Raw genomic sequence first — 24,805 nt, 5'->3', positions numbered from 1 at the left:
AATCACAGAGTAGGCAGTAGTAACTTAGTGTTTAATTCTCTTTGAGAGTAGGTACCTACTTTTAGTCTTATTCTATTTATTACTCTTTTGTTAAACTTGAATTTGACAATTTTAAAGATTTTTACGTAGTGTTTAAATTCTCTTTTGATTAATATGAATAAAAGGTCATAAGATCCCAAAAAAAAATACATAATAAAATACCATAAATTTTAGTTAATTCCATTAATATTCCACTTAATTAAGCGAAAAATTATAACCTGAACTTTGAGTCTGTAGACTCAAATAATAAATATGGAACAACAATTAATGTTACTAAGTTGACAGTAAAATGAAGAATTAATTATTGCTTTTATCTAGCAAATAATGTATGTGTTATAAGCTTTGAGAGATAAGATTTAATATTCATATAGTTCAGTTCTCTTAAGGTTGGGTTATTATTTCAGCACTAACAAAACAACAATGCCTGAACACTTGGAACTGCAAAATCTAGTAGAACTGTCCGCTGGTAGCGGTGATGAAACCCACCCTAATCTACTCGAAAACAAGCGGCCTTTGTTAAAACGATGTCCATACCTTGGCCTACTTCTAGCAACATTATCATCATTATTTTTCTCTTTATGCTCTGTGATAGTAAAGAGTCTTGTTAACATTGATCCAATGCAGCTTGCTATGTTTCGATTTATTGGCGTTTTACTGCCAACTGTACCTATTGTAATATACACAGAACAACCACTTTTTCCAGAAGGTAAGAGAATATTACTTATATTGCGGTCAATTGTTGGAACTGTTGGTTTAATGTTAAGTTTTTATGCATTTAGGAATATGCCTCTGGCTGATGCATCTGTTATAGTATTCTCTGTACCTGTGTTTGTTGCATTGTTTGCTAGAGTATTTTTAAAAGAACCATGTGGTATATGGAACACAATATCAATATTGCTTACCCTATTGGGTGTTATATTAATCACTCACCCACCTTTTCTTTTTAAAAATGACCATGTTGAATCAAATAACAATAATACATTGTGGGGAGCAATTGCTGCCTTTATTTCTACAATATTTGGAGCCAATGCCTATGTTCTCTTAAGAGTCCTGAAAGGATTACATTTTTCTGTAATTATGACTAATTTTGGTGCTATTGCTATAATACAGACTTTGTTTTATTCTTTTGTGTTTGGTGTCCTGTGTATGCCAAATTGTGGTACAGAAAGATTTCTTGTTGTCTGCTTAGCCTTATTTAGTTATTTAGGTCAAATACTACTAACAATGTCTTTACAAATGGAACAGGCGGGCCCTGTTGCAATAGCCCGCTCAGCTGACATTGTATTTGCCTTTCTTTGGCAAGTTATGTTCTTTGAAGAAATACCAAGCAAATATTCGATTGGAGGTGCTGTGCTAGTCCTTAGTTCTTTAATGTTGGTTGGAGTGAGAAAGTGGGCCTTAGCCCTTCCTGTAGATTCACAATTAAGAAAAAAGTTAGGTGTTCTAGCACAATAACATACTAATTTGTAATTGCTGTTGTTTAGTTTTATAATTTATCTTTTTTTTTGTGTAGAGATTAAGTATTCTTTCATGTGGAGACTGTTTATTGACTTTTCATACTTATAAATTAGTAATTATCATGAATTAAATTTATTTATTCAATATATTAATATATAATATGTTGCTTGATCCTTTACATACAATTTCACTATACTTATTGTAATGATAAATTTAAGTTAAGGTTCCAGTATCTAGTCACTTATTGTGAATATATTATGAAATAAATGGTCATGACTTCGGTAAATAGAACAGTTACTTAAAATATAATCTTAAATATTTCTAAACAACTGCCACCAGACATTCCACTTATAATGCTGCAAAATAATTGTTCCACAAACCCATTTCCTGAGAAGTGAGATGTGTACATTTTATTTATCATCATCATCATCATCTGCCGAAAGACGTCCACTGCTGTACAAAGGCCTCCCCCAAAGATCTCCACAATAATCAATTCTGCGCTGCGCTCATCCAAAAGAATGCTCGCATCCAAGAGGACTTTTCTGCCCCACCAGCCTTCTGTCCGTCGAACTATGCACCTTGCCCACTGCCACTTCAGTTTCCCAAGCATTTGAGCTAATTTGCAGGGAAACTCCATAAAACTCCTAATAATAAAAATAAAACTTGATATATAAATAATTTATATGTAAATTATTAAAACTTGATATGTAAATTATTCCATTGACAAACAGTTGCCCACAAGATATGAATTTTTTTGCACTACATTCAACTAACAAACTTGTGTCAAGTGTTATTTATAGATTAACTAAATGCAATTATGCATTCTTCAAGGAATCCATATTGGATACTTATTTATTGTGGAGTGGTTATAAAAGTAGTGTACTACTTCACACTAATATAACATATCTCAAGAAAGTAAGACAAGTAACGGGCTACCACACTCCACTCCAATATAACACTCATAACATAAGACAGACCTTTAATCCTTAAGTTTCACAGTTTGCAAAACATTATAACTGGCGATACTTGTGGTGGCAGGATAGTCCTGTAACCAGGAATGCTTCATGTTTTTAAAATTAAGGTTATTATATTTTTCATAATGGCTAATAAAATGCTCGCAAAATACATTTATTTATTTATTGTGTTTGTGGGTTGATCAACTGTACTCCTTAACTCTTGTTTTTACATATTCATTTACATGTACTTTTTTGACTTACCTGTATACAAGTAAGGTGTTGAGTATTTGTGTTACATCACTTTACATATATTATAACTGAAATGATTTGTAAAAAGATGAACCTGTTAATGTTGATTTAAAAGAGTGGCAATAAGTTTCTTGCCACTCCTCATTAAAGCTCAACCCTTTCCAAAGTGGCGGTAAATATCAAAAGAAAGGAAAACTTTGACATTCATAAGTGCCATTTCCTTGAGCTACATAAATCAAGTGGTTTTCATTACATTATCGTTATATTGTGTTGATTCTAATGTATGTTATGTCCCAGTGATTTTTCTTGTTTTATTATTTCAAATATTTATGTTATAAATTAAATAATATGATGTGCCTTTTAATATTTCATAAAAGGTCATTAATTTTATAAATACTGGACTTCACTGACACCACATAATAGCTATGTAAAATTACGACACTGTGTATAATATATTATGATTATTGCATAAAAATTGCTAAGAATTAAGTTGATTTGAGCCATGACGTTGTAGTTATATATAGTGGATAATAAAACAGTATATTATATGTAGGAATGTTTGTATTTTAAAAGTAATAGTTCAAGACCAATCGAAGCTTATACATTAATAACAAATGATTTGTAATGTTATGAAAAATATTTATTTAGAAGTAGTTAAGCAATTATTATTACTATTTCCAGCTAACCTATCTAGTCAATATATTCTAGTCAATAGGTATTACTTAAAAAGTTTTTGTAGCTTTTAGCAATGTGTTACTTTTTTACAAAAGTCAATATTATAAATGATTTAAATTACCTATGCTATGGATGAATTTGCATTAATAACTAATATACTATTTTATTTATTTTAGAGTTAAAAATTATTTAATGTTATAACTTTAGACATAGATTAAAAAATTGTATTTATTATTTTGCGACATATCTAGAAATGGTTGTGCTACAAAAATAATTAAGTATTATGGTGGTTATTTTGAGATTATTTTAATAGATAATATATATTATTGACTTTGATGTTTGAACCGGTAATAACTCTTACATTTAAATCTGGTTTTTAAATTGCCATACTTTACACACCTTGTAGCATAAGGTCCATAATCTAGATATTGTTTTGTTTGTATCTTGTTCATTTGTCACTATAGTTGAATATAAGAGTCATGTAATAATGAAAATATGACTTCTACTTTGGAGGCTTATCATTCTATGGGCAGTAGTTCAGGACTGAATGAATAAATGTGAAAGTTTCGAAATCAAATGTAGTGTTTTATTTGCCAATCAGATAGTAATCATTAATGGCCGTTTTCAATAACCTATCTATCCTTAGTTTTACTTATTAGAAGTAGACAAATCTATCATTTTACGCTTGCTTACATTTCAATAACTGACATAAAGCATTGGACATAAGTATGGATAGATAAGATCTTGTCATTAAACGGTGACAGAACCATATCCATAACTAGAGATATGTTATTGAAAACGGCCATGAGAACGGCGCTGATCACTTAACGTCTTTGGTTTCTGTTACAAAAACTATACATTACACCAAAATATTACAAGTCAATCTCGACCTTTATGATTCCTCTGATGTTGCTAAAAAACTAGTAACCAAAATGTATGCACGATGCGGGACTCGCAACCCGCGACCTCTTGGGTTCCGTCCGAGCGCTCTTCCCAACTGAGCCAACGGTTTCGCATCGTTTTTAATTTTGGTTACTAGTTTTTAGCACCATCAGAGTAATTATAAAGGTTGAGATTGCCTTGTAATATTTAGTGTAATGTATCGAATTTAATTTAATTAATCCCAGAAGTGAGAGATAAAATATCGAAGTGTTTAGAGTTGAAAGAGCGACATCTCAAGTAATTTCCTAATAAGTAATTTTTGGGGTTGAGCAGGTGTAGAGTAGATCCTGTAGATGGAGCTATAACCTGAGAGTTGAATAATACATACAAATACATAATAGACCAAGATTGACGAACCATACCTCAATTGAACGGTTGGCTTTTTTTATGACAGTAAGGGACGAGACGAGCAGGACGTTCAGCTGATGGTAATTTATACGCCCTGCCTATTATAATGCAGTACCGCTCAGGATTCTTAAGAAACCCAAAAATTCTAAGCGGCACGGCAATTGCGCTTGTCATGTCGAGACATACGATGTTAAGTCTCATTTGCCCAGTTATATCACTACCTAGCGCCCTTCAGAACGAAACGCAATAATGCTTACACATTACTGCTTCACGGCAGGCATAGGCACCGTTTTGGTACCCATAATCTAGCCGGCATCCTGTGCTAAGGAGCCTCCCACGCTCCGAGGTCGCGGGTTCGAGTCCCGCATCTATCATAAATTTTGGTTAAGTTCTTAATTTAATTAAGCCCATAAGTGAGGGATATCACTTTAAAAATAACGAATTTTTAGTGGTAACTTTAACGAATGATTCCACCCATGGACATCCTGGCCCTTCCATTGCATGACAAAATTCAATGTAGGTAGAGAGAGGTAGGTTTGCTTTTTTGATGAACATTATTATAGGCGTAAGTATTTTATTTGTAGTTAGATTTTTTTTTCATTTTCATTCAAAATAATTGGGGTTTATATAGTTAGATATTTTTTATGAAATAGTGCAAGATTTTAGAGTGATACATTTATCACATCACAGCTATGAATTCTATATTTGTATATATGAATTGTAATCCAATTACACATTTGTTTATTTCTATACACTATTGTATTTCCACCTTACTTAAAATTAAAGGATACGTTGAAAATTTTAGTAATTTTTGAATACATGTTCCGGGGTCGAATTAAAGCAGTAGAAATACCTCGCAATTTCAATACCATAACGCTAATTGCAGAGGAAACTTCAACCTGAAGAATGTTCTCCGAAGAAGAATAGTTGCTAATATACCTAATAAATGATGAATTTAAAACGATTGTAGAAGCCGATTAGCATCAAACTAACAGGAAATTAGCAGCATGGTTTAATATCCACAATTTTGATTCATTTGTGCCTACCAAATGACAAATCCGTAAAATAGAAAGCTTATAAATTGAATGCCCAATGATATATCTGAGATCTATACAAAAGAGAGAGAGACACGCGGTGAAGCTTACCTTGACCATGTTGAACCGGTAGGTATAGAAATGAAGGGATTTTTGGAATTGCCACGTGTGGTGAAAAGTGGATTCTATATGAACATCGCAATGTCGAACGCCAGATCACATGATGTAAAAATGCCCTGAAGAAAAACTTACCCGTAGGCAGGGGTGTGCATTGGTTTTCTAGCAAGGTAGGCACTGCCTAATTGCCTATATGAGTGCACGCCCGTAGGATAGTGTTGTTAACTGTTTAGCGGTCACTTCATCGTGTATACTGCTTCCGCAGAAGTGGTCAAGCCAGGCCCAAATTATTGCAAATGGAAGTAAAAAAAAGAAAATTCAAATCAATTGTAATTTGAAAATTGAACTTTGTCCAATTTAACTCAAGTTTGTGCGTTTACCACCAAAAAAAACATTGTCGTATCACCCCTCTCCGACAACACTTCCCTTACAGCCTCGCCTAGTGTTTATAGAATGCTTAATTAACACCTAGTAGGCGGATAAATCGGCTAATATCGGAATACTGGGTCTCGAAATTTGGAGCAATCGCCAATTCCGCGGTCTCTGGAGGCTGGAGGGCAAAGCCAAATTGGGTTCGAAGAAACTGGGTGTCATAATAAGAGCGCGACAATACTTCGAGCCGGCCCACATTCTAGCGCTTTACAAAGCGCAGGTCCGACCACATATTATGGAGTACTGTCGTCATCTCTGGTCTGGTCCACCCCCGTATCAGCTCAATCCATTTGACCGCGTGCAACGCTGAGTAGCTCAAAATGTTGGGGACCCAGTGCTGTGTGAACGGCTGGATCAATTGACGTTTCGTAGAGACGACGCTTCATTGTCTGTCTTCTACCGCATTTATTACGGGGAGTGTTCCGAAGAGATGTTTCACCCGATGAATGCTGCCGAATTCCACCTTCGCACGACACGCCACAAATTAGGATATCATCCCCACCATCTAGATGTGTGGCGGTCCTCCACAGTGCGGTTTTCTAGGAGATTTCTTCCACGTACTACAAAGCTGTGGAATGATCTTCCTTGCGCGGTGTTTCCGAGACGATACGACATGGGTACTTTCCATAATATAGTCCGGCAACGCTCCTGTGATTCCTCTGGTATTGCAAAAGAATGTGGGTGGTGGTGATCACTTAACACCAGGCAAGTACACTCGTTCGTCCTCTTTTTCCATAAAAGAATTAAAAATGATGCCATCGTATTTGAAAAAAAAAAACAAGAGGAATTTGTGGACGATTCTCTACCATAACAATACGCATCAAGTTTGTACAGAGTAATGCCTACTACTCGGCTAAGTCGAGTCAGTAAGTTTATTGTGGGGCGTTGTACCTATATGCTTTTACAGGATCCCAGAAAATTGTTATAAAACGTTTGTATGGTAAAGGTTACTCATAAATGACTTTCTTAATGCTACCACAGATTGGGAATGGAGCGTGCGAGCTAGGCAATTAAATGATTTTATTGTACGATTTTACATTTTAACAATTTTTTATTTAAAAGGAAGTCGCGAATTCCTTGCGCCCGTTTATTTTAGGTCTGAGGCATACCTTTTCGAATGGGTACCTAGTTGTTGATAATCAGTGATGAGTGTTGACAATCAGTGATGAGCTTGAAATTTTGGATTGAATTGGATTCAGGTGGAGGCATATTTTGGTGACGGAAGAATAGAATTTAGGTTATGGTACCAGAACGTAATCGGATGAACAATGTTGATTTTAGTAAACAGAGTAATTTAGTGTTGGAATTGGAAGAACTTAACCTAGATCTAACTACTTGGAGAAAAAATGCAGAGGAATATCAACATGAGCGTACGTTTACGAGCGCTCATAGCTGGAACAGACCCAGACTGTAAAAATGAGCTTATTCATAGACAAATCGGGTTCATTAGCCTACTTATTCAACATTAAAGATAATCTTGAGGATTTTTTAACATCTGCCATTTGTAAGAGACGAAAGATTAACAGTAAGAGGGAATCTTCTCTAAGTTAATTTAAAAAGTTATCTAAGATAGCCTGTTTCAAATTGAGTTTATAAAATGTATCTAAGCTTTGATAATATATCAAAACAATGAGTCAATTCTGCGATTTCTGGCCAGACAGAGTAGGGACCTTTTTTTCAAAACCAAAGGCAATTTTTTATAGAATTATGTTCCATTTATGAAACAATTAAGAGCCCTCAGTTGATACTCAGTGCGCGAGTTAAACTCGGTTTTACCCCTTTTTTCATGGAAAAGCGTCGATAGCATTTCTATGTATAAAGAGGCTTGTTGAGGAGGTTATTGTAGAAACTTTATTTTTTAATTACTCCTCTTAGTTCTAAATATATGTATATTAATTAGTGCAATCTTGTTATATGACTTTTCCTCGTGGTGCTTAAAACTGACGTGCACCAAATGTAGATAAATTCGAGGATTCTATAGTTGACGTTCATTTATGTTAAGTGTCGTCCTAAATATTTTTTAAAACTACTGAAAATAATTGCCTTTGAAAATTCAATTCAAATTCAAATATCAGTAAGGCCCCTGGCTTATAGCCTGTTCGCAAGGAAAAATAAAAAAGTATTAAATGTTTTGACACTTGACAGTTCTGTCATGAATTAGGAATTATTGTGACTGTGTGTATTCACTAACAGTATTGATGAATGATGTTATTTATTTCAATGAATTGTTGATAGTTGTTATTAATTGCAATATTTTGAAATACATTCGATTCTAGTTTTATATATTTTTTAAAACGATAAAAATGGCTGACCGTCTTACTCAATTACAGGATACAATAAATCAGGTAGTTCTATAATGTATACAAACCTACTTACTTACTACTAAGAAAATTGCGTTTTTTATATACTCATTATATTGTATTTTCAGCAAGCAGAACATTTCTGCAATAGTATAGGTATTCTGCAACAGTTTTCGTCACCAAGTAAATTTCCTGGTTTTGATAGAAGTGGTTCCCAAACACCCCAGCAGCAACAAAACCAAGAAGATTATGCTATGTTGTTTGCAACCCTTATATCACGTTGTGCCAAAGATATTGACACATTGATTGAATCATTGCCGAGTGAAGAAAGTTCCACTGAACTACAGGTTCAGAGCTTGAGACGGTTGGAGGCTGAGAATAAAGAGGCTGCTGAGCAATTAGAAGAAGTAAGAAATCCATACATTTTTGTGTAAAAGAACTTTATGTTACCTGATGATGTACCTTTAATTTTAGCACATTAACTGCAAAAATACAACATAATATTGTGTTTTTAAATATGTATTGTATTTAAAAACATATAAGATTATGTTTTATTTTGTACTCTGCTGTATTAGTGCTGTTAAATATGCCAAGTGTGTTTAAAAGTGTCTAGATGCCATTAGCATGATTACTGTTCCACAGCTATATTATACCTTTCTAGGGCTAGTAATCAAAATGCAAACCCTTTAATGTATTGTAAGACTCAATCACATGTTCATTATGATTTTTTATAGATAGGTAGGACAATCATGTATAATTACAGGTCACCTGATGAGAAGATTAAATGGGGGGCACCATTTTACCAGTGGGGGGCTCCTATGCACAGGATGCCGGCTAGATTATGATTATGAGTATTTCTGCCATGAAGCACTAATGTGTTTTGGTCTGAAGGGTGTTGTAGCTAGTGAAATTACTGGGCAAATGAAACTTAACATCTTATATCTCAAGGTGATGTGCACAATTGTAGTGCCACTCAGAATTTTCGGGTTTTTCAAGAATCCTGAGCAGCACTGCATTGTAATGGGCAGGGCATATCTGTTACCATCAGCTGAACATCTTGATCATCTCGTCCCTTATTTTCTTTAAATAAATATCATCTCGTCCCTTATTTTCTTTATATAAATAAAATATTAAAAAACTATTGTGGCCCAACACTTGATTGTTTGTCTAACTATTCAATACATTAATTGCTAGCCATAGAAAGTAATAATATAGTTGTGTGGTGTCAATCACACCGTAAGCTTGTAGACTGGCCGTAATTGTCACTTATTATCATTCCATGTATTCAACATGCATTGCAAGAGCTCATAGGTTGTGATTACTTAACAGGTGACCAAAAAGTTTTTGTTCAAAATAAAATAAATTATAATATTGTTTGTTTGTTGTCAGGTTGTAAGACAGGGAGAGATCCTTCTAGAAAAAATACAGGGAGCATTAAGTGACATAGCACAATGTCAGCTGGATATGCAAAACCCAGCACTTATTCTAAACAAAGATGTAAAACCAATGTTATAGAAGATGATATATGGCGGGCAGCACCGCCAGTGAAAACAGACTGAAGTGATTTTGTATATTCCTTTGTATAGTATTTTGTAATAAATCAGTAATTTTAAGTCTTATGATTCATGTTGTGTTGCTTATTTTGTGTTGTGCATTTGTCACCGCAAGGGGATTTCTGTGGGAGAGTATGCAATATGTTGTGTTGCTTTTTGTTCTGCATCGGCCTGCAAGGGAAAAGGTGGGTATGCAACAGCTGCACTGCCCTGTTCATAAGACGAGTATGTACCTGATGGCGAATGCCCTGGCTACTTTTCTGGTAGGGGCAAAACTGTGCTCTTTGAAACAACTTGAGACCTTCAAGCTAAGACATCAAAGTGGGACAATACATCTCCAACAGCGACTGGTATTCATTGAACCAGACAAATTGTTATACTGTTTGCCACTAATAGTTCAACACTCAATTTATTATTATTTAGTTCAATCTTATTTATCAATCTTCATAGAGACTTAAATTAGACTTAATAAGAGTGATCATACAATTAAAATTAATAAAACAATCAGTTTTTCAATCGTGACTTTCATAATTAGCTGTTTTCTTGAATTATACTTGAGGGCACTTCTTCATTGGGTAGAACTCACTATACTGATTGTTATTTTGTTATAATCATGTATATAATATATGTACTAGGCACCCTGACAGACGTTGTTATGTAGATAACAAAAAAAAATACTGTTTTTTAGGAATTTGCCAATAATATTTCAAAACATTGAGAATTTACTCCCTGTTGTTTTATTGAAATTGTTTCACAGCTGAACTGTCAAACCGTGCGTCACTTTATTCTCTCATCGAAAATATGCCCATACAAGAGAAATATTGAAAATAAAAATAATTATGGGTCCCAAATCGAAATAAAAACTATCCTATCTCTCAAGTTAGACCAAACTGCACTTCATGAAGTAATCCCCATTAAAATCCGTTCATTAGTAAAGGAGTCCATCGCGGGCAAACAACGTGTCACGTAATTCATATATATTAAGATTAAGATAACTGCACTGATTGACTTATAAATTGCATATGAGTTCAAGATGACTACTGAATTATATTAAACTAAATGAAAATGTCGAGACTGTCCATTAATCTTAAGAAAACTGAAGTAAAAGGTTAAAAAATAATGCATTCAAAATCGTGGGATAGTAAAGTTTTTTTTTAAAGATTTTTTTTTTTTCATTTGCGATTTAAATTGTTGTTTTGTAGGTGTTACCAATAGTGTTGATTATTGGTCTTTCAAAAGTTTTATAACCATATAATAGCAATCAAATTGTGGCATTGGTGCGGGTAAGCTTGGATCAACAAACAATTGGTAGAAATTCAAATTGGAACCAGTCTACGGTTTCTTGAGTATATCGAAGGTTTGTAGAGACGAGTTCTTACAAAAAGAGACCCGGTACCGGCAGAACTCGAGCTACCACCCGATTTAACAGAGCTAAATGAAGTGCGTGGAGTAAACGAGAGTGGACGAACAATACGGCAATCATCCCTTTTAGGCCGAGAAATAGCCCATGACAAGTCTCGTTTAAGATTTGTGCGTGTACATCTGAATTGGTGTGAAGAGCAAATGGGCCTCCATATTGTTCACCATGAGTGTAAGACATGTTTAAATAGTGCAGACGGTTGCAGAAGAGTATCGTCGACGTGGGGAGAGATGTGCTCAAAGTTGCACTGATGAGCGTGTTCCTTTTGGAGAGGTTTCGTGTATGGTGTGGTGTGGCACTTCGATGATCGGTCGAACGGAACTTGTGATTCTTAAATGGGATTTATATGCGAAAATTTTACTCTACTGCAAGATAATGGGTATTAAATCAACCGCACGTTTACGGTTAGGATACGTTCCAAGAATTGGTCAACAGGCAGCCCGGATCGCAATCCCATTCAGCGTTATTGGGACAGTAATGCTTTAGAAGAAGAAGAAATCCTATGCCCATAACAGTGGTAGTACTAAGTAGTTTGAAAACTTGCTTGTTGATATAGATATGGAAAAGAAATGGCCCTAACATTGACCCACGTATCACCCCCATTATTACATGTGAACCAGATGTTCATTTACCATTAATATCACCTCTCTAAAGTCAATCACAGAGGTAGTATGTAATAAATTCAGAGCGATACCACGGATTCCGTAATGGTGTACTTTCCTGAGTAACGGACGCGATCAAAAGCCAAAAGCGATGTATATAAAAATAGGTTTCGACATTAGTTTGAAATACCTCATAAATATTAGTAAACTGTCTTAAAAAATAAACTACAAATCATTCAGTTTTTGCCTACCTTTGTGAATTGCTACACTGGCCTATTGACCAAACATAGGGCAGTGAGACACACTGTTTTAAATACGGATATGCACCAAAACTTTTCCTAGAGCAAATTTGTTGCAAAATTCACCTGTCTATGCCTCGGGTCGTCCGGAAAACCGGCTGCTACACCACTAAGCACAGGTTGGAAGGCCTGGTGTACACAGCAAGATATACTATAAAGCTATAACAAAGACAATTTAAAACTCAATAACAAAATACCTGCGACTAATAATGAAATTTCAAGGGTGAACTTACTTAGTTATGTATTATGAAGTTTAAGTTGTCCTTTATTGTACTAAATTAATAGTGTAATTTTTTTTTAACATAAATCTAATTCTAGTTACGATTATTGCTATTTTTGGAATCGGTGTCCTTCCGCCGCGACCCGCTCTCGCCTCTCGCCTCCTCACGACTCAAGCACATCTTACCTATAACTATGTATGTAGTAACAAACCTATCTTGGATGATTTATTAATTAAATTGTATAAAAATACGCAATCATTTTATTACTTTTTAGTGCATATTATATCTGTTGATTTTGAATAGAGTTTTTGAAGTCGGTTGTTTTTTTGTTAATTTATTTTTTATTTTTAGTGAATTTGAAGTACACTAACTAACAAATTGTCTGAATATGTGTAGATATACTAAATTTTTCAATGCAGCAATGAACGTAAGCGCTTAATTGAAGTGTTCCGTTACTTTGCCATGGATTCCGTAATCAGAACCTAACCAAACTCTCACCAAACTATCTTTGTAGTATATCCTTTCCAATAAAAAAAGAATCATCGAAATCGGTTGGCGCGATATTGAGTTATTCGTAAATTTATCATCCACTTTGCTATACGTATGTATAGCAAATTTAAGACTTTTATGGTTTTCTCATGGATGCCATGGTCAGATCTGGGACCACACGGGAAGCACCAGCTTTCAAATAAAAAAAGAAACTAAATAAACCACAACAGAAATCATTATGAATTCAGATTTCTAAATTGGGAGAAATATGTGAATCTCAAACCAAATTAGGTAATAGTATTTTTGTATGGAGAGCTACTCTCTACATTTCTCCCAACCAACCAATCAATAATTAATACCTTATTGAAATCATTCACGAAAATTTAATTAAATACACACGTAACACGAATTCTCGAAAAAGAATACGATAAAATTCCGAAGATTCTGAAGTAGGGATTTTAATGTACATTTTTGCAACGGATTTTTAAGATATGTATTTGCATCGATTCCGTTGATTGAGTTTTTGGACGCTAAACATAATTTGAAAACGATCCGCACTCGCACTGTATCAACAACAAGATCAAAAACAGTAATTGACGCAGTATTGCATAGATATATTGACCATATTAAGTAGGTATTTATTTCATAATTTAGTTATCATAATCCGAAAAATGTAAGGTCTGAGTCTGAGTACATCTATGTAATATATACAAATAAAATGTTAAATAATTATCAAACTTTGTATCACTATGATCATTACTAACACCTACAATTATCTCTTCCCGAAATTTTACATTCTTCATCTTGAAGATAAAATTGTTGAAGTGTCTTCTTCTACCTCGTGTGAATTGAGCTCTTGTTTTTTCTTATTATTCTCACTCTATTTTCAATATTAGAAACTACATAATTCTAATGTATCATAATTACTTATATTTTATCAATAACACAGAATAATAATATCATCTGATGCAGTGGAGGCTAGACTTAAAGGCACTCCCAGCCTCATGCCTTCACCTGTACAGCATACTTTAGTTGATAAACAACCTCTTTGCTACGCGCACGTGAGCTCTGTAGGTTTATAAACGATTCACGCGTTCCAGATTTGAACCGAACTTTTCTTTTTTTTTAGTATCAAATGCTCTAATAAGTTATGTTATGGATTATGCATTGTGTATGTATTATGATTAATAATAAGGATTAAATATTATTGCCTTAATTTGAAGAGTGTTGTGAAAATTAGATAAGACCCGAAAGGACGGGAAATTTCATCGCTTCTTTAGAGGTATGTTATTCTGAAAATTTTTTTTACTGTCTTAAAGAATTATAAGTCCACTGAGGTGCGATTTTATTTAATATAAAGATATTTTAATACTCTGTTAACAAAAATATTTTATCGACTGTTAATAATAATATTATATTATTTTATTTTCGAGATTTTCTATTAGCCTGATAAATATCGTAAAGTCAATTCGTATATTCTAAAAAAATCGAGAATCGATTGTTAAGTTTAAACATTCTCATGTAATCCACCGACAGGGTTGTAATTGGTTGGGACCTAAATTATTAATTATTAATACCCTTTTTCGAGTCCCGACCAAGCGGTTGTTTGGTCAAACCTGTCTTTAATATTTAGATGAATTATATAACTAGATTTTAAATTTTATAAAACAACTCAAAAGTACGTAGGTACTAGGAAAGTTTCTTACACCCTTTTCTTCTCTCAGAGATTAATTTGCGAAGCGATAGTAGTGATTGATATCAAAAAGAATTTTCAAGGAATCAATTGAAAAAAATTGACAAATTCATAAAAATTACATACAAACGTACCGGCCGATTCTTTATCTTAATATATATAAATTACGTGACACGTTGTGTGCCCGCGGTGGACTCCTAAACTAATGAACGGATTTAAATGGGGATTACTTCATGGAGTGCAGTTAAGTCCAACTTGAGAGATAGGATACTTTTTATTTTATTTGGGACCCATAATTGTTTTTATTTCCAATATTTGTTTTGTATGGACATATTTTCTGCGAGAGAATTTATTGACGCACGGTTTGACAGTTCTGCTGTGAAACAATTTCATTATAACAACAAGGAGCACAAGTTACGAAATAATTCTTGATGGTATGAAAAATTATTGACAAATTCCTATAAAACAGTATTTTTTTTTGTTATATACAGAACAACGTCTGTCGGGTCAGCTAGTATAATATATAATTATCACCGCTTATGATTTCTTGCAACACCAGCGGCGTCAAATCATGGACGTTTGCAAATTTAAAATTTAAAACGATATTAAAAGGATACGAAATTGCATTTTAATAATGGTTTGGTAAGTATAATATAAATTAGCGAAAAGTTAATAATTTGTTAAAGTAATGGCAGTTTGCATTAACTAATGGTTAAAATAATAGTAATTGTTCGTAATTGTTAAAATGCGGTTGCAATGCGGTCAATGGTATCAGGCCGTAAGAACTGTATCTCATAAATAAGTATTTATAATAGGGCTATTGAGTATTATTATATCATAAGACAACGTTTACAATACATTACTGCAACGGCCAGCAAAAGAGGTATTGATGAACGAGATGAAGCCGAGACACACATATATATGTTAGTTAGATAGTTTTAGCTAGGGCTTCTACATTGTACTTTTCTCAAATAATGAGCGGAAGTTAAAACTAAACGGCTCTTGACGCCTCTTGAATTTCAGGTGGCATTAAAATAAGTACATTACACTCATTGTCTTCATTTGAACTCGACTTTGACGAACAACATTAATTTTTCCCGCATTTAGTGTTCAATTGTTTTTTTTTAACTGACAGCTTTGTATTTGAAGCCAGTTCGAAATTTAAATATAATCTTTGATAATTAACGTCTTTGGTTGTCATGTTTCCGAGTAAAAGAGCGTTCCATTTTTAAATTACACGACTAATATGAGTTTAATATGTAATTTATATGACCACTAATACCACGACCATAATAATTAATACTTCTCCTTGTCTTCCGTAGTGGCAAAGGTTTTAAATTTGGAATAACTTTACTTCGCGTTTATTAGATAACACAGATTGGAAATAATGGATGAATTGTTCAGTAAGGCGAGGACTCTGGTGCTGTGAAGTCCGTTGGCAGCTGGTTTTTCCATAAGGACAGCTTATCCGTTTGCTCTAAGATAAAAGGGGTTGAAGTATGAAATTCCCGTTTAATTGTAATAGGTACTTCGAATTGACATAGAACCTTCATGGTTTGAGATTTTTCACTGAAACTTTTTTCACATGGTACCTATGTAGTTCTTCTTTTAAAAAATGTGCATAATTCGATTAGCGATACTCAGTTGTTCTTTTTAATTCACTGCGCTTGAGTCCACAGAGGTGAAAATTTGAAGAGCTCGCCCCGAAAAGAATATTATTTTTTTAATTAAATAAGAATGACCTTATCAAAAATTTGATATGCTAGATAACTTTAAGGATGTAAAAATATCAAATTTAAGTATTTTTGACTTTTTTTAAATCCTGCATATAATTGACTCACTTTTACACAAATTATCTTGCCCCAAACTAGGCGTATTATGTACTACGGGTACAATACAACGATTTATTTAATACAATATACTTACCTAAGCATACATAAATACTTATAAAAATCCATGACTCGGAAACAAACATCCCATATTCATCATATAAATGTTTGCACCTACCGGGATTCGAACGCGAGACTTCTAGCTCAGTAACCACTGGGCTATATATGGTTCGTCATATGATATATTTGTCCTATCACTGTATATTGAAAAGATCTTGTCGCGAGTTTCATGAAATATGAATTTACACATACACGCTAACTGACTTTCAGTTGACCGATGTATAAGAACAAAATGGCGGAACAGAGGTAAGGGTAAAGATTAAATTATGATTTATGTTAGTTTGCATAGAATCTATCATTGTAACTGTTTTTTGTGCACTGATACATTGTGCAAAGTGATATATGCTGAAGTTGTAGCAAATATTGTCAGTTAGATCTCCTCTCTTTATGAAAAAATAAAATTAAAAAAAAACACTAAGCTATTAAATATTGACATAAACACCTACTTGTGTCGCCTATTCATCGTGAGAAAATTCTAATTATAGATGTTCTACTTTGCCACCGTATTGACATAATTCATCACATCTTTTGTGGATTATCAGAAGAACTTTGACCCTGTGAAATGGTCAACGCTATGGGAAGTCCTATCTGAATCTGGCGTTGCCATAAATACTGAAACAAAGAAAAAAATATTCTATTGCAAATAACATTTATTACTTTTACAGTGTGTTAGTTAAATACATCACAATATAAAACGATTTAAAATATAAAAACTTATTCGAAGTGGTCTCCGTTGGCTGCAATACAGTCCTTTAAACGTTGAGGCCAGTTATCAATAGAAGCAGGCACTCTTTCCGTAGGAAAATTCTTCACTCCCAATCTTACGGATTGTTTTAGGGACTCCAAATTATCATGGCGTTTAGAGCAAGCCATGCTCTCTAAAACTGACTATAAATCATAATCCGTCCTCTTCTTAAAGTGTCTTTCAATCATGAAGTTTGGCTGTCAGCTCTTTTGATGGAAGAAAAGGACAAGCAAGGTCACCTGGTTTAAGGCGAACACCGCTGCCCATATTCTCTTGCAATACCAGAGGAATAAAAGGAGCATTACCAGCCTTTAAGGAAGGAGAACGTGCTTTTTTTAATGTATCCATGCCGTATCGTCCCGGAAACATCGCACAAGGAAGCTAATTCCACAGCTTGGTTGTACGTAGAAGAGTTTTTGAAAACTGAACTTTCAAGGCACGCCACACATCCAGATGTTGGGGATAATGTTCCAAGTTGTAGTGGGTCGTGTGAAGAAACAGCGACAGAAGTCAGGTGAAACAGCTCTTCGGAACACTCCCAGATGCGGTAGAAGACACACAATGAAACGATGTCTCCACGCAACGGCTGGTGATCGAGCCGTTGACAGAGCACTTTATCCTCGACAATTTCGAGCAGCTCGCCCTCATAACCGGCATGACAGAACTGGGTCGTAGTAGAACATCTAAAAAGTAAACACATACCGAAATATAAACCTTCTATTACAAATGACATAAGGAAGCATGATAGCGACTTGAGATCGGTCGTCACTCGTCTCTCAAAAAGGAAAGTGTTGACCCCATGAAACCGGTCTCAGAGTAGCTGCGCGTTCACCAGATGTATGCTTATTGATTACGACGGCTATGTTACTAGCTATTTCCTGCAACATTGTCCGCGTGAATAACGAAAGCCTTTTTTTAATGAAAATAAGGGACGAAACGAGCACGACGTTCAGCTGATGGTAATTGAGACGTCCTGCCCATTACTATGCAGTGCCAAATTCTGAGCGGCACTACAATTGCGCTACTCACCTTGTGACGATATAATATAATGGATGATAGTAAGTCTCATTTGCCCAGTAATTTCACTAGCTACGGCGCCCTTCAGACCGAAACATAGTAATGCTTCGACATTCCTGCTTCACGGCAGAAATAGGCGCCGTTGTGGTACCCAAAATATAACCAGCATCCTGTGTAAAAGACCCATCGGTGATTCAATAAACTTGTTTTAATTTATTCAGAATAGTTTTAATTCAGAATTAGAAGCATTTATAATTTATAACAAATATAATATAATTTCCTTTACATAACTAACAAAATTATATCATTTTAAATAGTAGTGTTGTACAATTAATATATTTTCGAACAATTTTATCCAGATTGAATAATTAGCGTGGCTCCAACTGTAAAAGTTTGGGGTATTTTTGTGATATTTTTTCGTATTGTCAATAATAAATGGAAATTTAAAGAAAATATGAATTTTCTTCTCATATTGTGTAGATATATATAATTATTTTTTGTAAAAATGTAAGCCTTATATAAACCGTCAAGAAATGGTTTCAAATATGCGCCATTTTGGGCGATTTCTTGGGAGCAGCAGCCTTAAGGTATTTTTTGTGGCATGTTCCATAGTTCAGCTTTGTTTTTATTCCACTTGATTTGTCTTTATCTATAGAACGAGTTAGAACGTTATTGTTGTGACATGCAAAAAACAGGTAAGTTTGCATCGTCGCTGCACTATTGGTGGAACGATTTGTCATAAGTATAGCCTGTATAGCCGAGTGGTTAGCGATCCTACCTACAAAGCTAGAGGTCCCGGGTTCGAATCCCGGTAGGTGCAAACATTTATATGATGAATATGGGATGTTTGTTTCCGAGTCATGGATTTTTATAAGTATTTATGTATGCTTAGGTAAGTATATTGTATTAAATAAATCGTTGTATTGTACCCGTAGTACATAATACGCCTAGTTTGGGGCAAGATAATTTGTGTAAAAGTGAGTCAATTATATGCAGGATTTAAAAAAAGTCAAAAATACTTAAATTTGATATTTTTACATCCTTAAAGTTATCTAGCATATCAAATTTTTGATAAGGTCATTCTTATTTAATTAAAAAAATAATATTCTTTTCGGGGCGAGCTCTTCAAATTTTCACCTCTGTGGACTCAAGCGCAGTGAATTAAAAAGAACAACTGAGTATCGCTAATCGAATTATGCACATTTTTTAAAAGAAGAACTACATAGGTACCATGTGAAAAAAGTTTCAGTGAAAAATCTCAAACCATGAAGGTTCTATGTCAATTCGAAGTACCTATTACAATTAAACGGGAATTTCATACTTCAACCCCTTTTATCTTAGAGCAAACGGATAAGCTGTCCTTATGGAAAAACCAGCTGCCAACGGACTTCACAGCACCAGAGTCCTCGCCTTACTGAACAATTCATCCATTATTTCCAATCTGTGTTATCTAATAAACGCGAAGTAAAGTTATTCCAAATTTAAAACCTTTGCCACTACGGAAGACAAGGAGAAGTATTAATTATTATGGTCGTGGTATTAGTGGTCATATAAATTACATATTAAACTCATATTAGTCGTGTAATTTAAAAATGGAACGCTCTTTTACTCGGAAACATGACAACCAAAGACGTTAATTATCAAAGATTATATTTAAATTTCGAACTGGCTTCAAATACAAAGCTGTCAGTTAAAAAAAAACAATTGAACACTAAATGCGGGAAAAATTAATGTTGTTCGTCAAAGTCGAGTTCAAATGAAGACAATGAGTGTAATGTACTTATTTTAATGCCACCTGAAATTCAAGAGGCGTCAAGAGCCGTTTAGTTTTAACTTCCGCTCATTATTTGAGAAAAGTACAATGTAGAAGCCCTAGCTAAAACTATCTAACTAACATATATATGTGTGTCTCGGCTTCATCTCGTTCATCAATACCTCTTTTGCTGGCCGTTGCAGTAATGTATTGTAAACGTTGTCTTATGATATAATAATACTCAATAGCCCTATTATAAATACTTATTTATGAGATACAGTTCTTACGGCCTGATACCATTGACCGCATTGCAACCGCATTTTAACAATTACGAACAATTACTATTATTTTAACCATTAGTTAATGCAAACTGCCATTACTTTAACAAATTATTAACTTTTCGCTAATTTATATTATACTTACCAAACCATTATTAAAATGCAATTTCGTATCCTTTTAATATCGTTTTAAATTTTAAATTTGCAAACGTCCATGATTTGACGCCGCTGGTGTTGCAAGAAATCATAAGCGGTGATAATTATATATTATACTAGCTGACCCGACAGACGTTGTTCTGTATATAACAAAAAAAAATACTGTTTTATAGGAATTTGTCAATAATTTTTCATACCATCAAGAATTATTTCGTAACTTGTGCTCCTTGTTGTTATAATGAAATTGTTTCACAGCAGAACTGTCAAACCGTGCGTCAATAAATTCTCTCGCAGAAAATATGTCCATACAAAACAAATATTGGAAATAAAAATAATTATGGGTCCCAAATAAAATAAAAAGTATCCTATCTCTCAAGTTGGACTTTTGTTTTCGAAGCGATGATGAAAAAATAACAAATATTGAACTTAAGATTGCCTTGTTTTACCAAAAACTTTTAACGCAATTCTATTCCTTACCTTTTCAAAATAAAAACACTTTATTCTGGTCGAGCAAACATGAAATGCTACATAATGAAATAGTGGGCACTGATCTCCAGAAAACGTTAAGCTAGCCAATGCACGAAACATGCGAGACAAAAACTCCTTGGAGTGTAAACAAAAATAAACTTAAGACGGCATAACTGTCAATTAAAAACCGCATTGCGCTAGTTCATGAGTTTTATACCTGCGTTAAAAACAAAATTTCCATCGCGTTTTTATATGTAATAAATAGCAAAGGGTACAGGGAAATTTACTAGCACTTATCATATATTACGTATTCTTCTAAAGATTCCAATTCGGTTTAATAACTTCGAAGGTTCTTTAAGTTAAACACTTTGCTGTAGCGCCTGTCAGACAGCAAAGTAATCGATTTCGGCACGCTATATGAAAGGGAATTCCATTTTCACTGAGTTTTAAAAGGGCTGAAAGTATAATTTTTCTAAAATAGATATTATTAAGTAGTTACTTCTTATTGTTCTTGAAACGGCAGAGGTCTTGTAATATTACCTCTCTGTTAAAACAAAAAGGGACACAGAAGTCCCTATCCAAAATGAACAGACACAAAAATAATTGAAAAAAGAAGCAAATAACGGATAATAGCTTTTACGCCTTACTTGAAGAATAAACATAATATATGTAGGTACATTGGCCCAGTCGCATACAAATAAAATAATAAAATACAACAGTAGAAGTTATAAACCTTGTTTCTCAAATCGTTGAAAATATTGTTTTAAAGATAATTTTTAAAACTTCTACGCCTTTGCCGTAAAAAAAGAAATCCTAAATGGCTCATTATGTATTATGACAGTTGCAAATTCCACAAATATACCACCAATACCATTAAATATTTTGCACATCTTGGATATTTTAAATGTCAAGGTGAGTCAATATGACGGTTGTTCAATAAAGTGACGTAAAAAAAGGCGCGAAAGCTAACGTATGTAAATTACAGATTATTATGCTGAGCTCTAAAGTCGTATAGTTATAAAGTTAACTATGTACAAAGGTACATAGATAACTTTGTTAGTTAGTTAGTCTTTTAATAAGAACTTGAATAATATGATATCACTTCCACGAGTACCTACCACCATTAAAAAGGGAATGAGTACTGTTTTATATTATGATTTTAGTTTTCATAGTGTTTTTATTTTTCCTAAATATTTCAAAAGTATAATGAATTTTATTAATTTTCTTTTCATACAACACTAACTGGATGTAATTCCAGAAAAACGGTCCAAATCACAATCAAGTCGAAATTGAGTTAAGAATACAAAACTGGTCGCGCAATTCATTTTAACCCTCTGGCATAATGGCAAATGGCAGCCCTACTGTCACTCTTTAATTGACATAATGACTTAGTAGCCCAGCCCACATGTATGGAGTACACTAATATTTATTAAACTTTAAACACGAATTCCTTAAAATGTGATGTTTGTGGCTTGGAACGTTTTTCAGGAACTACGTCGAATTATGATGCCAAATTTGGTACTTTTTAATAACAAATCATACGTTATCAATAAACCACAGATACCATATAATTAATAGCATAATATAAGTAATTGTCTTATAACTCTCGATTCGACCACGACCTCCGAATATGATAATCACATATTTACATATTCCAATCTGAAGGACCCTGATTGCTAAGTGATTTGTAAGTAAACATATGGGCTTGTTATCACAAGTAACCTGTTTAATTTTAAAACACTATTTTTTTAATTCATACTTTGTTGACGATTGGTAGATATATATAAGACTCTTATAATAATAGCAACATATGGGTTCTATCTATGCCAGCTGGATTTTTTTTTAAATAAAAACTTCCGTAGACACGCTGAGACATTATTTTGTAAATATTTAATGAGTTTGAGCCGTCACACTTGCATATGTAACGCATGTTACGGGTAAATCAGCTCGAGTTGATTAAGTGATACTGCAGCACACTCGCTCGGTGAGCGTCACTGTATTTCGTAGTGTTAATTATTAGTATTATAGAAAATTCGTATTCATTTTAACGAAATAATGCTATTCAGAATTTCACCTACACTTGACCAAAATTAATAAAAAAAATAAAAAAAGCTATTTATTTCACACCTAGTACTTAAATAATTAATGCATTATAGTTTATACATATCATTATTCAGTTATTTGATGTAGTTAAAGTATTCAAATAGTTATTAATTCAATTAATCGATATATTGATAGGATATATGATAGGAAAACATAATGATTTATATACATTATACATTTAAAAAATTATTACTTTTTATATATTATATTATTATACATTTTAAAAAAAATATTATCATAAAGATTTGAGTTTTCTTTAGTGTTAATTCCACCAATATTTGTCTTTAAACAATTCGACACGTGTTTCGCCTCTACACAAGGCATCCTCACGACATGTTGAGTCGCCAAAATCTGGCACGAGTCTCGTGCATTAACACTAAATAAAAATTAAACTTCAATAAATTTTCTTAAATTATTATCATTTATACGTATACATTAATAAAAATTTAATATTTTTTTTATTAATTACTTTCAATTGGTTTACTGTTAATAGTGTGAACTATTTGAGGCCTCTACGGGCCTCCTCCAAAGATACCCTAAACTCTCAAAGATACCTAGTAGTGTCCATCTGTGGCATTTGCTTCATCTGCTTTTAGGTCTTTCCCTTTTCCTAATTCCCCGGGGCCTGGCCATCCAATATTCAAATTACTAAGGAGTTTCCATGGAATTGAAAGCCACGCATGGAATTTTTGGAAATTCCATGCGTGGCTGACTTTTAGGACATGTCAATTAAAAATAGGTTACAATTATAGTAGATTTGCTTTCCTTTTCTATCTGGCTATAGATAACCTTCCTAAAGGAGATCCTTTAGGAAGGTTCTTCTCTCTAAAGGACTGGTTATTTATTTATATTAAAACAACAATAATTATCGATCCAAAATTTAAAAAAGCGAGAAACGATATTATTTCAATATTTTTTTCACCAAACTGCCTTAAAAAATGAGATTGAAAAAAGCTTAAAAATATGATAACTCAAAAATGGTTCACTTATCAATGGGAATACGTGGAATTACCAATAGACCTGTATAACACGAATTGAACTTCCACTTTTTTTTATAAGGTATAAAACTCATGAACTAGCGCAATGCGGTTTTTAATTGACAGTTATGCCGTCTTAAGTTTATTTTTGTTTACACTCCAAGGAGTTTTTGTCTCGCATGTTTCGTGCATTGGCTAGCTTAACGTTTTCTGGAGATCAGTGCCCACTATTTCATTATGTAGCATTTCATGTTTGCTCGACCAGAATAAAGTGTTTTTATTTTGAAAAGGTAAGGAATAGAATTGCGTTAAAAGTTTTTGGTAAAACAAGGCAATCTTAAGTTCAATATTTGTTATTTTTTCATCATCGCTTCGAAAACAAAATGGCGATCTCTCTTTAGGACTATTCATTCGCATTTTTGCCTTGTTATCGGTTTTCGTATTGTGTGACGGGCCGAGTCTAGCGACAGTAATTATTGGCAAGCACGTTTTGGAAGTCGTGAATCTGCGTGGTCTTAGAATCTTAATACTA

The 24,805-nt window shown here is 33.6% G+C and overlaps 3 protein-coding genes across 3 annotated transcripts in view; all 3 read left to right on the top strand.

Annotated features, from left to right (window-relative positions):
• Positions 1-106: 106 nt before the first annotated feature.
• Positions 107-3,954, top strand: LOC126967090 (solute carrier family 35 member G1). The gene is made up of 2 exons (XM_050811481.1): positions 107-365; positions 444-3,954. Exon 2 carries the CDS (start codon positions 460-462, stop codon positions 1,492-1,494), a length of 1,035 nt encoding a protein of 344 aa, XP_050667438.1. The 5' UTR covers positions 107-365; positions 444-459; the 3' UTR covers positions 1,495-3,954.
• A 4,470-nt stretch (positions 3,955-8,424) lies between these two features.
• LOC126967448 (mediator of RNA polymerase II transcription subunit 21) lies at positions 8,425-10,176 on the top strand. The gene is made up of 3 exons (XM_050811918.1): positions 8,425-8,595; positions 8,679-8,957; positions 9,940-10,176. The coding sequence occupies exons 1-3, from the start codon at positions 8,554-8,556 to the stop codon at positions 10,063-10,065; spliced, it is 447 nt and encodes a 148-aa protein (XP_050667875.1). The 5' UTR covers positions 8,425-8,553; the 3' UTR covers positions 10,066-10,176.
• Positions 10,177-14,180: 4,004 nt separating this feature from the next.
• Positions 14,181-24,805, top strand: part of LOC126979540 (uncharacterized) — a 75,556-nt gene continuing 64,931 nt past the window's right edge. Inside the window, exon 1 of the mRNA XM_050828893.1 lies at positions 14,181-14,416. The gene's annotated coding sequence lies outside the window, so the exon portion shown is untranslated. The remainder of the gene's footprint in view (positions 14,417-24,805) is intronic.

The sequence above is a fragment of the Leptidea sinapis genome, chromosome 1 (assembly GCF_905404315.1).
Source record: "Leptidea sinapis chromosome 1, ilLepSina1.1, whole genome shotgun sequence".
NCBI classification, from domain to species: Eukaryota; Metazoa; Arthropoda; class Insecta; order Lepidoptera; family Pieridae; genus Leptidea; species Leptidea sinapis.
The sequence above is the reverse complement of the archived record's forward strand: the minus strand, read 5'-3'. Positions and strand labels throughout refer to the sequence as shown.